The 17,331-nt window shown below is 36.0% G+C and overlaps 1 protein-coding gene across 1 annotated transcript in view; it reads right to left on the bottom strand.

The window, feature by feature from the left end:
• Nucleotides 1-11,855, bottom strand: part of inpp5d (inositol polyphosphate-5-phosphatase D) — a 56,233-nt gene extending 44,378 nt beyond the window's left edge. The window contains exon 1 of the mRNA XM_041264086.1: nt 11,593-11,855. Coding sequence (XP_041120020.1) covers nt 11,593-11,732 — 140 coding nt within the window. The 5' untranslated portion in view covers nt 11,733-11,855. The remainder of the gene's footprint in view (nt 1-11,592) is intronic.
• Nucleotides 11,856-17,331: the final 5,476 nt, after the last annotated feature.

The following is a 17,331-nucleotide window of genomic DNA, read 5'->3' as shown; positions in this document are numbered from 1 at the left end:
TGGTATACTACCCGCACCTTGCAAAGGACCATATGGACAGCTGGAAATAATTAATCAAAACGAATGGCTGAAGACGTGGTGCACACGGGAAGGCTTCACCTATCTTGATCATTGGACCACATTCTACAACGAGGACTATCTGTATAGACGGGATGGACTGCATTTAAATAACAAGGGAACTAGTCTACTTGGAGAAAAGATCCTCGAGCAGGTTCGGAAGCATTTAAACTAGAAAGGAAGGGGGGAGAAATCAACAAAAAAACAGAAGGGAGACCGCATCAAAACAAGAACAACAACTCAGGTAAGACAACCATTAAATGTATTTATCTAAATGCTAGAAGTATCAGAAACAAAATTCTAGAACTTGAAGCTACTGCACTAACAGGTAACTATGATGTGATAGGTGTTACAGAAACGTGGTTATCTGAGAGTGATGGGGACGAATATAATATTTGTGGGTATACACTGTATAGGAAAGACAGGCAGGACAGAAGAGGAGGAGGGGTAGTGCTATACATAAGAAACAGTCTTGAAGCCCAGGTGTTAAACCTGGACAAAGAAAATAAAACCGAATCAATATGGGTCAGAATAACAGACAAAAATTCAAAAGGCATAATAATAGGAGCATGCTATAGACCGCCAGATTCAGACGGTGAGCACAATAATCTGTTATACAATGACATTAGAAATGTGTGTAGCAAAGGAGAAGCCATACTAATGGGGGATTTCAACTTCCCCCAAATAAAATGGGAAAACCCGGTGGGTAGCGCGAAGGATGAAATAGAAATGGTGGAAATGACAAATGACTGCTTCCTAACACAATTTGTGAAGGCACCCACTAGAGGGGAGGCATGCCTTGATTTAGTCTTTTCAAATAACGAAGATAGAATAACTAAAACAGAGGTCAGAGAACCACTGGCAAACTCAGACCACAACATGGTCTCATTTGAAGTGTTTTTTAAATCCCCAAAAGTAAAGACTAAAGCTAAGGTTTACAATTTTAGAAAAGCAAACTATGAAGGTATGAAACAGAGACTAACAGAAGTAGATTGGAGTAAAATAGAGAAAACACCCACAGAAGAAGGATGGTTGTTCTTCAAAAATGTAGTACTAGAGGCGCAAAACAATTATATCCCTAAAGTAGACAAATCTAAATGTAAAACTAAATTGCCAAAATGGTTTAATAGATCAATTAAAAAAAATATTCAGCGAAAAAAGGCACTTTACAGAGCATTAAAAAAGGACCAAAAAGAAAGTACGCAGAAAGAGTACACAGAACTGCAAACGCAAGTCAAAAAGGAAGTTAGAAAGGCCAAGAGAGAAATAGAAATAAACATTGCTAAGGGAGCTAAAACCAATTCCAAAATGTTTTTCCAATATTACAACAGCAAGAGAACATTCAAAGAGGAGATTAAATGTTTAAGAGATACAAATGGCAAAATCATAGAGGAAGAAAAAAAAATAGCAAATATGTTAAATGATTACTTTTCACAAGTTTTTACAAAGGAAGATACTGACAACATGCCCCACATGTCATCCAGTTCCTATCCAGTTTTAAATAACTTTAGCATAACTGAGGCAGAAGTGTTAAAGGGACTAGGAGCTCTTAAAATAAACAAATCCCCTGGGCCAGATGAGATCCTCCCAGTAGTACTCAAAGAAATGAAAGAAGTAATTTACAAACCGCTAACCAAGATCATGCAGCAGTCTCTTGACACAGGGGTGGTACCGACAGACTGGAAAATTGCAAACGTAATACCGATCCACAAAAAGGGAAACAAAACTGAACCAGGTAACTACAGACCAGTAAGCCTGACTTCTATTATATGCAAACTTATGGAAACTATAATAAGATCCAAAATGGAAAATTACCTATATGGTAACAGGGTACTGGGAGACAGTCAACATGGTTTTAGGAAAGGGAGATCGTGCCTAACTAACTTGCTTGATTTTTTTGAGGATGCAACATCGATAATGGATAATTGCAAAGCATATGACATGGTTTATTTAGATTTCCAGAAAGCTTTTGACAAAGTCCCGCACAAAAGATTAATTCTCAAACTGAACGCAGTTGGGATTCAAGGAAACACATGTACATGGATTAGGGAGTGGTTAACATGTAGAAAACAGAAAGTACTGATTAGAGGAAAAACCTCAGAATGGAGTGTGGTAACCAGCGGTGTACCACAGGGATCAGTATTAGGTCCTCTGCTATTCCTAATCTACATTAATGATTTAGATTCTGGTATAGTAAGCAAACTTGTTAAATTTGCAGACGACACAAAAGTAGGAGGAGTGGCAAACACTGTTGCAGCAGCAAAGGTCATTCAAAATGATCTAGACAAGATTCAGAACTGGGCAGACACATGGCAAATGACATTTAATAGAGAAAAGTGTAAGGTACTGCACGCAGGAAATAAAAATGTACATTATAAATATCATATGGGAGATATTGAAATTGGAGAATGAATCTATGAAAAAGACCTAGGAGTTTTTGTTGACTCAGAAATGTCTTCATCTAGACAATGTGGGGAAGCTATAAAAAAGGCTAACAAGATGCTCGGATACATTGTGAAAAGTGTTGAATTTAAATCAAGGGAAGTAATGTTAAAACTGTACAATGCACTAGTAAGACCTCATCTTGAATATTGTGTTCAGTTCTGGTCACCTCACTATAAAAAAGATATTGCTGCTCTAGAAAGAGTGCAAAGAAGAGCGACCAGAATTATTCCGGGCTTAAAAGGCATGTCATATGCAGACAGGCTAAAAGAATTGAATCTGTTCAGTCTTGAACAAAGAAGACTACGTGGCGACCTAATTCAAGCATTCAAAATTCTAAAAGGTATTGACAGTGTCGACCCAAGGGACTTTTTCAGCCTGAAAAAAGAAACAAGGACCAGGGGTCACAAATGGAGTTTAGAAAAAGGGGCATTCAGAACAGAAAATAGAAGACACTTTTTTACACAGAGAATTGTGAGGGTCTGGAATCAACTCCCCAGTAATGTTATTGAAGCTGACACCCTGGGATCCTTCAAGAAGCTGCTTGATGAGATTTTGGGATCAATAAGCTACTAACAACCAAACGAGCAAGATGGGCCGAATGGCCTCCTCTCGTTTGTAAACTTTCTTATGTTCTTATGTTCTTATGTTTCTTTCAAAACTGCACACCTGAGACCCATGTAGCTAATGTGTATATTGACCATACAAATTGTAAATATGGGATTTTTTTCAGCTTCATGTAGCTTTTTAAAAATAACTGTACTAGAAAGGCAGTAAAATAGAGCACTTTGCATTTTCAGCTATAAACCTTCATTAGTAAGGCAACCCTCCAATTAAGTCTACATTTTGTTGGTCTGTCAGCTGGTGAGGTTTCACTGTTTGGAGCGCTTATCCCTTTTACAGATATTTTTTAGTGAGAATAAGTGAGCAGTGAGCACTAACTGATTTTTTTTCTGAATTACAGTCTTTATTAACAAAATAGTTTATTATGAAACTGCTAGTTTAGTGTATTCAGTTTAGTATTGACTTCTTTACCAAAATTCTAAAACAGTTTAATGAATGTCAAACTTTATTTAATTTCTCAACAGATGTATCGGTTTTAAATAACTTATCAGTTAGCTTTGTGAAAGAAAGGTACAGTGTGTGTGTGTGTGTGTGTGTATATATATATATATATGTGTGTATATATATGTGTATATATATATATATGTGTGTGTGTGTATATATATACATACTGAATATATAAAGAAAAGGTTTTTAAAAAATGTACACAATGTGAACAATTGCTGGACTCTGAGATTTTGCACATAGGAAACGAACTATACAGCATGACTCAGAAGTAAACATTTCGCGCATAGTTTAGTGGAAACAAGTAGAACACAAAACTAAAACATGTCTTTGGGAAATACATTAGGGTTACCAAACACCCCATGACAAATGGAATTGTCACAGTCAAAAAACCGTAAAATTGTTAATCGTCCCGGTTTTGCTATTGTATCTTTTTTTTTTTTTTTTTTTTTAAGTACAAAACTGCATCGGTGTGCTTTGCAAGTTAATAGCATAGTAGATTGTGTTAGCAACATTCAAAAATAAAATAAACAATTATATGGATTATATGTTTAATCATTCTGATGATTAATCAAATGTCAATATAATATTGTAATATTTGGGTTTGGATGTGATAGAGAAATAACTAATATCAATAACTCAGTTGGATACAAACAGATTACAATCAGACAGTTTTATTCAAGCAGCTCACACAATGTCAACAACTGCTCCATCTCGCATTTCCTGCTGTGTCAATACAGCTTATCAATACAAAACCTTTAACTTTATACAAACAATTAGAAGGCAAACACTCAAACTCATGCTGCTAGGAGAGTTTAACCAACTTACTTGCTAGCCTTTTAACAGTATGTATTTTAATATTTTATTAATGTTTTACATTGTTAATTTTGTAAATGTTATAAATGTTAACCTCATTTTGAAATACTTATTGATCATAAATGATAACAAATAAAATCTTAGAATATGTTTAAATAGTAATAGGTGATCTATTTATTATTTGGGCATTCTGTAAATTTAACAGGTGTTTTGACTCGAGTACAATACAAGTAAAATAATTAATTTTATGAGCTTCAATAAATTCATCTGATGTTTGATTTTAAAACGTATTGTGTTATTATATACTGTTATTTTAAGGGCTTCCTTTTTGGATAGGTATCTACTAGGTTTGCACAGTAGGATGGTGAAATTATTGGCTGTTCTTCATGGGAAAATTGCTCCAGTTCTGAAAAGTTTGTTGGGGATCGTCGATGGACTGCAATCTTCAAGTCTCGCCATAAATTTTCGATTGGACTCAAGTCAGGACTTTGACTGGGCCACTCAAGAACATTAATTCTCTTCTTGTTCAATCACTCTACTGTGAGTTTGGCTTTGTGCTTTGGGTCATTTTCCTGCTGCAATGTGAATTTCCTCCCCAGTTTCAGCGTCTTGGTTCTCAAACAGGTTTTCCTTAAGGATTTGCCTAGTCTCTGCACCATCCATTCTCCCCTCTATCCTGACAAGCTTCCTAGTCCCTGCTGAAGAGAAGTATTCCCATATCATGATGCTGTCACCACCACGCTTGACAGTTGGGATGGTGTTGACTGGGTGATGTGCAGCGTTGGGCTTGCGCCAGACGTAACGCTTGGAATTTAGACCGGAAAGTTCAATTTTTGTCTCATCTGACCACAAAACCTTTTTCCACATGTCTGCAATAACATCTACATGCTTTTTCACAAACTCCATACATGCTTTAAGATGAGGCTTTCTGAGTAACGGCTTCTTTCTTGCCACCCATCCATACAGTCCAGCTTTTTGTAGGGACCGGTTTATTGTTGATGTGTGAAAACTGACGCCCATCTCAGGCACAGAGCTTTGCAAATCTTTCAAGGTCATTGTTGGCTTCAGAGTGACATCCCGAACCAGTTTCCTGCTTGCTGGGCTGCTCAATTTGGGAGGGCAACCTGATCTGGGTAGTGTCTGGGTTCTATGATGCATCTTCCACTTCTTAATGATGAACTTCACTGTGCTGAGAGGGATAATCAGAGCCTTTTGAAATTTTCTTGTTCTCTTCTCATGCTTTGTGCCTCTCTACCACTTTATCCCTGACTTGTTTGACTTGAAAGTTCCTTGGTCTTCATGGTTGCTTTGTTGGATCACTATGTGAGTTGCAGCTTGAAAGTTTTTATATACCTGAAGGAAATTCTCTACAAGATAAACCACTTAAACAAGATGGCTAGGTAACCCATTCCATACCCTCACCACTCTCTGTGTGAAGAAGTGTCCCCTTCAACAACATGGCTAGGTAACCCGTTCCATACCCTCACATCTCTGTTTGAAGAGGCTGATATCATCTCTACAATGGGAGGCTTACTGGCTACTCTGACGGGTAGTGATAAGCTTGTATCTTACACAGCACCGATATGAAAATATACCACAGTAAATCTGCATGGTAATTTTGCAGTTCATACAAGCTTTTCTCGTGGTTATACTTTGCATTTCCCATAGTGTACCTTGCTTTACCATATCTCTTTGTACGTCACAATGCTTATCTATGCTTTACCTTGTTTCACTAGGATTTATTATACTTTGTTATGTTTTTAAGGGAAGCTTTGTACCAACAGGACTCTATACTATATTTGTATAATATATAGTGAAATATAATTAAACAGTATAGCAAATTTTAAATGACGTTATTTCCATCTGATACAACAAATTATCAGATACAGAGTTGGCTGTATGCCACCAATATATTGCATCAATATGCTTTCACTACAATTTCAATACGTTCACCATGGACGTTTTGCAGCATACATCTCTGTGCTTTACTGTGCTTTCCTGTGCTTCACAATGCTTTCACTACACTTTCTATAACTATGGTGTTACACTACCGTTCTTAATTGTCTGAAGAATTAAATACACCTTGCACAATTTCCATCACTGCATCCTATCTGCACATAGCCTTAGACATGATGTTACATTACTTTAGATTTGCATAGAAATAATTCACAAAAACCTCATCAAAGCGAGTATCTCGCCTCCACAGATACAGCGTTCCCTATCACACTGCTGGCAGCAGCTATTGCTTCAGAAGGGCAACAAAGACTCGCATATCATTTCCTATTCGTTTTGCATGCGTTATTATACAAAACTCAAACATTAGTTTTTCAGACTTCTAATCCAGTTTATGATGGGATTTGCACTGTATTCACATGGGGTATTAAATACATGATCGTAATGTATATGTGATTACAAATAGTCAATCGTGTGGCAATCATGTGGTTTCGATTGTTGTGAGATGTGAGAACCCTTATAAACTTGCAAACTGTAATTAAGCACAGTGAAAGCATGGTAAAGCCCAGCGAAGTATAGGGAAGCTTATTAATAAAGTGGCAAATCAGGATGGTAAAAGCATAGTATAACCATGGGAAATACGTAGTAAAACACCGAAAATACTGTGCAAAAATAAACAATATTTAAAAGACTTGAATGCTTGTCTTGGTTGTTAGGTAGAAACACCACAACAGCAATGAGTACCCAACATTTAATTATCCTACCACCAATAACCTAGTTGAGTTGCTAAAGATCACATCCATTTGTGAACAGGTAACAAAGTTGTTCATAGACATGTTGTATATAGGATTCATAGGGAGCATATTACATTGCACACGATTATAAGATGCAATTGAATCAATCCTTGTTTGTATGAACCTGCACAGTTAAACTGTTACATAAAACGTATATAGCTTGCTATGAAAAGCATTGTATATTCACATTACCTACATGTTACACACTCATAACATTAATGTGATGTGAATGGGAGCCGTGTGGTTATTTAGGGTTAAAATAAATACTAATAGAAACTAAAATGCAATGACGAATGTGTCGACCAGATGTCTTTTTCAATGTCTTCAAATTAAAACGACTTGTGTTGAAATGTTTGTCGTTACATTTTCTTTTAGTATTTCTTAATTTGGCACCAGTTTGTTTAATAGTTGACGGCATTATTTAGGTTTAGATGGCATTGTGAGCAAATATCCATTGTACAGTCTAAAACAAAGTCTAGAAAACCAGGTCAAGTGTAACTAGTGATAAAAGGACTTGGAAAAAGTAACCAAATATATACAGGACCTTGGTTGGCATTGTTAATTTGTCAAGAACCTTTCTCATGGCCTATAAGTGTCGGTGTTACTTCTAGGTAGAACATGGCCCTTATTAAACAAAACATCCATGCTTAATTGTAAGAGGAACTTTTCTTTGTTTATAAACTGTTAACTACCAGTGTGTCCTATTTTTGTTGTCATTATGTTTCAAGGCACTTTGAAAGACGTTTCTGTTGTAATATTTTACAATGAAGGTCAGTTTGCATGTTAAACCTTTAGCTGAATAGTTTATAAATATATTAATACACATGAACTAAGCATTGACAAAACCTGAACAGCATTTAACATGGTAGTAAGTTAGTTAACAGTGCATAAACAAAATGGTTTCCCTTAAAGTGTGACAAAAAATAAAATAATTCACAGTCTTTACATCCATGTTCAGTGATGCATAATGGATGCAAATTGCTCACCGAAGTAGAAAATTTTCACTAAAGCAAATATGTGTAAGTCCATATTAGAGCTGAGAGGAGACTTTTAAAGCTGCATTACTGGAAGCTTTTAGAGTGATGATCAACCCCTGACAAATCAAACAGTTCAGAAATATAGCATGTTCAAGCATTCTCAACGGCATGTTCAATGCACTTTCCTTTGCATAGAAATAAAGCCCTATTAACATTATGTGGAATAAGTTGGTAATCACACTAGTAAGAATACATTTATAAAAGCTTACCACAGTAAATTTACACAGTCATTTTGTAGTTTTGCCGTGCTTTCCCCACATTTACCATACACCCCACAGTTTGACATGTTTTTTTTTTTTAAATATGTTTTACCGTACCTCTTTGGGTTTTACATTGCTTATCTATGGTTTACCATGCTTTCAGTGTGTTTTATAACACTTTGCTTGTATCATGGTTGACTTTTATAAGGGGCTGTACAACTTTCCACCAGCATCACAGAGAGTTTCCTTCCAGCAAACAACCTCAAGAAAACTGGGGTGGCTGGTATATCCCAATGGGGGGGCTCCCTTCCCTTAAACGCCACCCGATCTTGTTTTAGGAACATGCTCTGGTTAACCAAGGAAGGTTTTATATAGAAGCATTCATTTCACAAAGTGCACAGGATGATACAGAAGCATACAGTAGTGTGGAAATGTATTAGAACACCCCATTGCTTCTGTTGCTTGATGTGCTGTGCATAGGAAATCAAACCACTGGAACTGCAAATTTTGGGAAATTGTCAGAATAGACAAATGGTAAAATATATTAGACTTGTTAGAAGTTGTTTAAGATGTCTAATTAAAGCATAAAGTTGTCTAACATTTTCACATATGGGTGCCTATTGTTTCTATATCACTGATTACTGACCTAAAATTTTAATTCTCACACCTGCAGGTTTTCATGCAGGTAAGTATATAAAGGATATCAATCAAATCTTGAGATGTTCTAATAAATTCTAACTATTGTATGTCTATTTAGTCCTGAATAAAATAAAACAAGTATTTCAGTCATACACTTCCACACGACAAAATTATAGCAATCACTATGATAAAAAAAAAAAAATGGGACCATGACCTATATCAACAATACTATACAACATTACTGAATAGTTTAGAATTAGAATTAGAAGAATTAGCAGTGAAATGCTTAACCACATTTGGATAAACAAATCTCCAGATAAATCCAGAAATATAAGTGTGACATAACGCATGTACAGAGAGACAGACGCTGCCCTGTAACTCCAGAATATGATAGTCTCAAAAACGTATGCTAAATAAAGTTAGTAATGTTTGTCAGTATGACATATACAAGTACATATGACCTCCTCCACTATATCTCCGTCACAGGGGATAATGAAAGAGTAAACGAGTAAATACCATTACAAGTCACAAAGTAAACTTGCACAGTAATTGTAAACATTCCCTTTGCAACGCAACAAGCGTCCTGTGAGTGCATTTAATGACGAGACAACCAAGGTCTAAAGGTAGAAAAGGGATAACAGGGACATTAAGCAAACATGTCCATGGCACAGTAGTAGTCACTTCCTGCTAGATAATTGAGTGTGACAGTAGGTGCCCCTAGCTGAAGATGAGGTTATTTAAAGTTATGCAGCATGTAATAACTGCTGGTGAGGAGCTTGATGCTATTATAAACCAAATAAATGTTGTGTATGAGGAACTTTTAAAAATGTTTTTTTTAGGTCTGAATCCAGCTTGAAATGTACTTTGCTGTTTCTATTGTGTTTCAGGAATGTAAGCTAAGATAATGACAACTCTACTGATCGCTCGAGACTATCTGTTAGGTGTGTGATACATGCATTTTAACCATGCATTACAATACTGAACTATATATGCACAGTGTTGTCATATTCTGTAGTGTGCGTTACCTTTCACCATACACCACATTACACTTATAAGAGTATTCAATCAGAGATGAACATGTTTTTTTTTTTTTTATCTATGTGAAAATAAATATGTTTCATGCCTTACTGTGGAGCATTAATAAACAGTACCCTTTTTTGTTTTATTATAAGTTTAATAGCACAATGATAGGTGTAAGAATCAAAAAGCTAAAGGTCATTTGGTAGACAGCATTTTAGTTATTTCTTTCAAATTACAGCTATGGCCAAAAGTTTTGTATCGCCTAGAATTTTACGATTGAGACATAATTTAAAAAAACCAAACTATATGAACATAATTTAGATATTTTATTTAACATTGTGTAATCAAAATAACTACAAAATGATGTCGCAGAAGTGTACAGGAAGCCATAATAGTAGTACAGCATTTCACGTTAGATTTTGAAATGTCACATTTCGTTAAGTAGGCCTTTATGGAAAACTACAAATCGGTATGCAATTCAGAATGTTAACATAACATTATTTATTATTCAGCAAGTTTAATTCAACTTTATGAAGCAAAATTAGTTAATTCTATAGGGTGTTGCAAAACGTTTGGCCACACAGCCGTATGTATTATGATCACTAATTGTTTTATTTTTTTATTTTTTTTATGAATCTTTCAGGTTGTATGAATGTAAATAGTAGCTCTTTGCTATATGGCTGGTGATAAGAAATGGATGTTGGAAATGTGTATATCTGCATATTCTATCAGTGCATCAAATTGATCTGAATTCTAACAGCTATATTTTCTTTTCTGGGATAAGTAAGTAAAGAATTGGCTTGATACAAGGAGATGTGGTAACTGAAAAAACAAAGGACCAGAACTATATTTAAAAGACTTGAATGCTTGTCTTGGTCGAGAAATGCACATCTGCAATATATATTTATATATATATATATACACACACACACATTTAACTTCAAATACAAAATAGACAGTGTGCTTACCAGTTATAATGTACTTTAAAAAAAAAAGTATTTTATTTAATTATTCTACCACCATTAACCTAGGTGAATTTCTAACGATCACATCCATTTGTGAACAGGTAACAAAGTTGTTTATAGACATGCTGTATATAGGATTCCTGTGGGGCATATTACATTGCACAGGATTATAAAGTGCAATTGAATCAATCCCTGTTTGCATGAACCTGCACAGGTAAATTGTTATCTAAAATGTATATAACTTGTTATAAAAGGCATCGTGTATTTAAATTATGCAATTTAACTGCAGCATTTAATCAAGATTAATTTAAGTACCCTGCTTAAATCTGTTTTGTACACAAGTGGAATTTAGAACTCTCGTTATGGTTATGTTTTTGATTCATTTAGTGCCAGTACCTCACCATCAACAGGTAATAAAACATGATAGATGATATACAACAATGTTCTTGTGAGAAGAAGATAGACAAAATCTTTCAGTGGAAATCTAATTCCTTTCTCTAGTTCTCTGAAGACAGAGACCTCTGTCCCGGCACAAAACCATTATCCACACCAAAGATATAGAAAACCCCAAAACTGGGGGTACCAAACAGTGGTTACTTACAGCACACAGAGGGCGTACGCTCCCGGAATAGATTCACTACCCCTCAGCAGAAAGCTCCCATCCATGGCTGCTTTGGAAAGCAGGTCTTCAGCTTTGGAGCGGGTAATATTGCCATGGTACCAGGGCTGAAATGTTGCCATTCTGGTACTTTATTTTATTATTTGTTGTTGTTTTCTTTTTTTTAAACTAAAGAAACATAGGCACACTCTTGACAAAACTAGACTAGCTAGCTAGTGAAGTTCATCTTGTGCTCTGTGCCTCTCTTCCTGTTTGCAGGCGAAAACAGCTTGAGAAGGAAGCTGTTGCAAACTTCCTCATTCTGAGCTGACGGTAAAATAGGGCCACAATCCTCGCCTTTCCCCCCCTCTGTCTCTCTCTTGGTTTGTTTTTTGCTAATACACTAGCAAGCAAAACCATGAACCATAAGGTGTGTACACTGCTGTGTCTAGTTATTAGAAATGCACCTGCAACTTTACATTCCCACTTCACAACCATGCAGTAATACAGAATACTAGTTGTTTGTTAGTATTATTGTTTTAGTTTGTGACTGATAGGCTGGCTCTTTTACTGATGAAGATGGTGCACATCACATACTAATATTAATGCCGTTTTGTGAGGCAGTGTTCTCTCAGGAAGTACAAGAGTTCCCAGCTGTGGTCAGTAGTGGTGTCAGGTTTAGCTATAATTCAAGCCCTTCTCACATTTGGGTATGAACTGTTTCCTTTTGTGACAATTCAGTCAGCCTACTCTTACTGTAACGGACATTATTTATTTATTTATTTAATTAATTAACTTGAACATGGTATAAATTTAGATAAACAGTTCAGAAAATAAACATAAGAAAATTAATCAAGATAGCATTAAACAATTAAATTATCAAAAGTAAACTTCTTCAGTTATAAAAATGTATTAGTATTGTATAAATTGTATTACAGCTGGAGAGGCTATAAAAGTCAGATCAAGAACAATTAAACTGCCTCCTTAAAATCTGGGGGCCATTTATAAATGCACAAATAGATCTGTGATCAATATTACTGTTGGCTTACTTTTAAAAATGGTGTAACACTTGTTATCATGCTATTCCTATTATGTAATGATTATCACTGAAGGTTTGGGTGTGGGTGGTGGGTTTACATTTATGCATGTACGACTGTTAAGGTTATAAATTTGAGAATATGCTTGTATTATAAGATTGCATGCATGTTATTTAAACACAAATATTGTTCCTATGTCTTGCAAGGACTTGTATCCATTGATAGGCCTTCCAGCACACAAGGCCTGGAGGTGAAGTAGGGATAGTTACTAATACATATCTGTATGTGGTAGGTACAGTGCAACAAATGTTACATTTTCAGTTACCACACAGTACAGGTACTTAATATCAGGGATTCTATAATAAAAACTAACAAAAAAAACAATGAAAATCAATATGCGATAGCATGGGCCATTTCCACAAGGCTTTGACTACATGCTTTTTCAAAGTCTGTTATTTTAAAAAACATTTAATATTTATGAACCTGTTCAAGACAGTTCTTGAAGAGTAAGCAGTGGGGTTTAAAAATGTACATTGTGTTACACTTCCCCAGGTGTTGCTACAACTGTTTAAATAATGTACCTGTAATTTTTCTTTTCATTATTAACATCCTGACAACTTTTTATACTTACAACTTCAAAGTTTGTTTCAAAGCTGTTTTCAAAATGGCCACTGTAGTGCATTGATAGTGTAAGGACTGCTTATTGCCCTGTCAAACAGGTAACACAGCAAAAAGGATCTATGAAGTGGTATGGGACAGAAATGCTAGAACACTTGCTGTTTTGTTTGATACATTTTTAATCGCTTGTCCTGCACCGATTTAGACGACAACAACAGTTTTTAAATATGAAACATAATTTTAGTTATAAAAAATACTTTGAAGAATAAAAAAAAAAAAACAAGCTAAAGATTTGCAAATAGGGCACCATGTAATTTAACAAAAACTCTTATTACAGTTTGTTTATTGTGATGGGTTATGGGAGGAAGTGATGTGACCCAGAAGTGATGGAGACAGGAAACACGTACTTGGAGTTGGATTTTTATTTACAGCACACCCAAAAGTACAAAGTCCCGAGCAGTGGGTTTCCACACAATTGCAGTGAACAAAAAAAGCTGCCTCTGTTACCAGCTATGGTAAGCAGGGGCTTGCAATGAAAACAAACAATCCTCAAAGAACAGCAGGAGGCGAGGCTTGGGCTCCCTCTCCCAAGCAGGATAAGTAGTTCTTGGAGATGCCAAGGATCACAGGTGAAGCCCAGGCTCGGAGGCAGCCGGCCTGGGAATCTTCAGTCTGGGTATACATATATTAATGTTCTGTTCATTGTTTCCTATTCAAATACAGTAAATATTGCTTTCAGGCCACTCTAGTAGTATGTTTTCACTGTGTATCTGTGACAGAAATACAATGATTCTTGGTCGCAAATCTCCCTCCCAACCTGTGAGGGCACTAAGTAGCAAGAATAGAGTTCTTTGGACAGGCTGGTCTGACAGTTCTTTCCCAGGGTCGGGAAGTCAGCCAGTCTGGAAGAAGGCGAAACTCCGTTGCAAGAACGCATTGACCAGGAAGGGAAACGACTTTTTCAGCCAGAGATTGGACAGGGGTCAAGCGTAAAAAAAGGGATGGAGAATCGTAATCTGTTCCTTCGCTTTAGTTAAGAAAAATAACCGGGAAGAACCTGTGCAGTATTTGTGAAACCTATTTTGAGTGTTTGTTTTTCTTGTCTAATTGTTGCTTGAACATCACTACACTATTGCCATGCATTAAACTGTATCGCCCACCACAAGCGCTACAGCGCACACCCAGGACTGGTGACCGTGCTTGTACAGTGTGGGAGAGATGCTTGTGCTTATTGTTTGGGACTGCAAACCCGTTATTATTTACCCTGTGCACTACACATTGCTGGGTATTGCCATGGATAATTGTTTGGTCACCAGACCTGGATTGTATAACTGGATTACAAATCTCTGTCTGTTCATTTCGCACTGCATTACTCCTGCACCTGTACACAATCAGCCACTTTACCACAGTATCTATTGTGTACCTTATCATTCATAAAGTCTAAATACAGTATGCTGTTCATGTGTCTGAGAAGGCTGTGGGTCCAGTTTCAGTTTGAATCTTGTTTCTGACACTCTTAAATTGTTTCGTATTACAGGTTTGAGCTGTTTTGAAGACTCCTTTTCCGTTGCTCACTTCCACAAACTGATGGGCAGAATACACATTTTTTTTTATTGTTGCTGTTGTTTCATTCCTGAATTGTGCCTACAACAGACTGTTAGTGGTTTACAGTATAGATTTTACTTGTTGGCCGAAGTTACTTTTCTTTTTTAATTTTGGGTGGGCAAGCATGGCTGTTGTATGAGTTGATGACGCTCATGCTAATGTTAGTTGGTATTGGGATTGGAAGGGCTTTCCTTATAAGCAGCACTAACTGCCAAAGCAACTTAATTTGAATACATATTGAACATAACATTTCTGCTGTAGATATATACTTGGCACATACATGCTTTTTTTTTATTTGTAGCTAACAGAGTAATACATCTTACCTGCTGCTCAATTCCATTCGTTATGTAGGTTTCAAATGTCCAATTTTGAAAAAAAAAAAAAACAACAAGGAGGTGGTGTGGTCCAGTGTTAAAGAAAAGGGCTTGTAACCAGGAGGTCCTCAGTTCAAATCCCAGCTTGCTCATTGACTCACTGTGTGATTCTGAGTCTTTGTGCTCCCTCTTTCAGCTGAGATGTTGTTGCAAGTGACTTTGCAGCTGATGCATGGTTCACTTACCTCGGTTTCAAAGTTGCCTTTCATAAATGTATCTGCTAAATAAACAAGTAATAATAGAACATGTTACAGTAAACTTTTGCTTATATATTAAAGCATGGTATCTGGTAATACATTTGGTTAAAGAAATTTTTTTTTCCTGTTTGCTAGCCATGCTTTCAGTTAGCGTTGCACTTGCTTGGTCATTTCAACTGAAGGTTGAAATTGTCCACACCCCATTAATGGCTTCTTTCCTATTATTAACCAACCATCTGACTCCTTTATTGACTTAAATGCTTTCAGCCAGTAATATGCTTTGATGAAGAAGACAGATCTCCTGAGAATAAGGCATAGAAAGTGAGAACTTTCTTAACCTAGTATCAGATATCATGTTTTTAAATTAAAATACATTACACAAAAATACATTCTTTCAGAACTCCACTTTGAGACCTGTTGTATGCAGCTATGAAAATTAAAAGCAGGTAAGATTTATGATATTTTTTTAAGATATTTTTGATATAGATTTAAGATATTTTTTTTAGTAGATTTGAAATTTTAGTAGATTTGAAATTCTAAATTGTTAACACCTCAAATATACAGCAAATTATAGCCAAAACAGCTGACAAAGATAAATAGAGTTGTTGTTTATGTCTTTGGTGCTAACAGAAAATGTTTTTGTGTTTTGATTGAAAATTCAATGGCAGGTTGAGATCGAGTGACACGCTGAGGGTGTTCTGTAAGACTCCAAAGGACCCCCTCCACCCCTCCTGGTGTCGTAACAGATCAGAGTCATAGTCCCGCAGAGGAGTTTTGGACAGGAAATGCTGCACAAAACCTGCATCTTTCTGTCAAACCACAGCAGTCATCTGACTGACGGAGTCCCGGTTTCTAAGACACTTCTCTGTCAGGGGATTTCCACTCATGACAGCTTCTCAGCTCGGAAGCACGTCAACGCTGCCTGGCCTCATAACCTTAGTGCATTGCATTTACGGTCTGGAACAGCAGAAACCAGCAATTTTCATTAAAAAGAAATCAGCAGTTTTTTAAGGGAAAATAATTTATAGATAAATAGAATTTTACAGAAATGAACACTGTGGCATTACTGTAATCTTGTGGGAGGGTTAATAAAACCCTCCCTCTTATATATTTATATATATATATGTGTGTGTGTGTGTGTGTGTGTGTGTGTGTGTATATATATATATATATATGTGTGTGTGTATATATATATATATATATATATATATATATATATATATATATATATATATTTGAGAATGTGTTCAAGCGATAGAGTTGCTGGGAGGACAGTGGAAGTGTGCAGCAGATACTTTGTTCTCATCACTGAGAAACGATTGGTTTGACAATTGTTTTGTTTCTTTGTCTTTGTTGTTCAATTTGCTGTTTTGTAAATAAGTGTTTGTGCTTACTGACTATTCCAGCAACATTGTTTCTGAAAAGACTGCTCAAGGATGACGTGGGGGTGTGAGGTGAGGAAGCATCATAGCACTAAACTGTGCACTGAAACCAGAAGCTGAACATAGTACACTGAAGATTGTGCAACACGATAATATTTAAAAAAAAAGTATATATATATATATATATATATCTATATATATATATATATATATATTCCTATAAGGGTCATAGTACAATAGTCACAATAGTCAAAGTTAGAAAAAAAAACAATGGAGAGAAAAATAGTGACTAACTATTATACAGGACCAAACCCGATTTTTTCATCATCAATTTTCCTTTTTGATGAGACTAACAACATATTGTAAATAAAGACAGATCCTGAAACTCTGCATTGTGGGAAGGAAAATTTGTTTGGACACATGTGTAGCAAGCTTGGCCAACCACTTTTTTTTTAGTCATGTTGCTATTAGTTCCCACGGCAATTTTTATGGGGGTGGGGGGGATGAGGTTGGGGGGGGGGGGTAAGTT

The sequence above is a fragment of the Polyodon spathula genome, chromosome 11, assembly GCF_017654505.1.
Source record: "Polyodon spathula isolate WHYD16114869_AA chromosome 11, ASM1765450v1, whole genome shotgun sequence".
In the NCBI taxonomy this organism is placed as follows: Eukaryota; Metazoa; Chordata; class Actinopteri; order Acipenseriformes; family Polyodontidae; genus Polyodon; species Polyodon spathula.
This window is presented reverse-complemented; position numbering and strand designations above follow the sequence as displayed.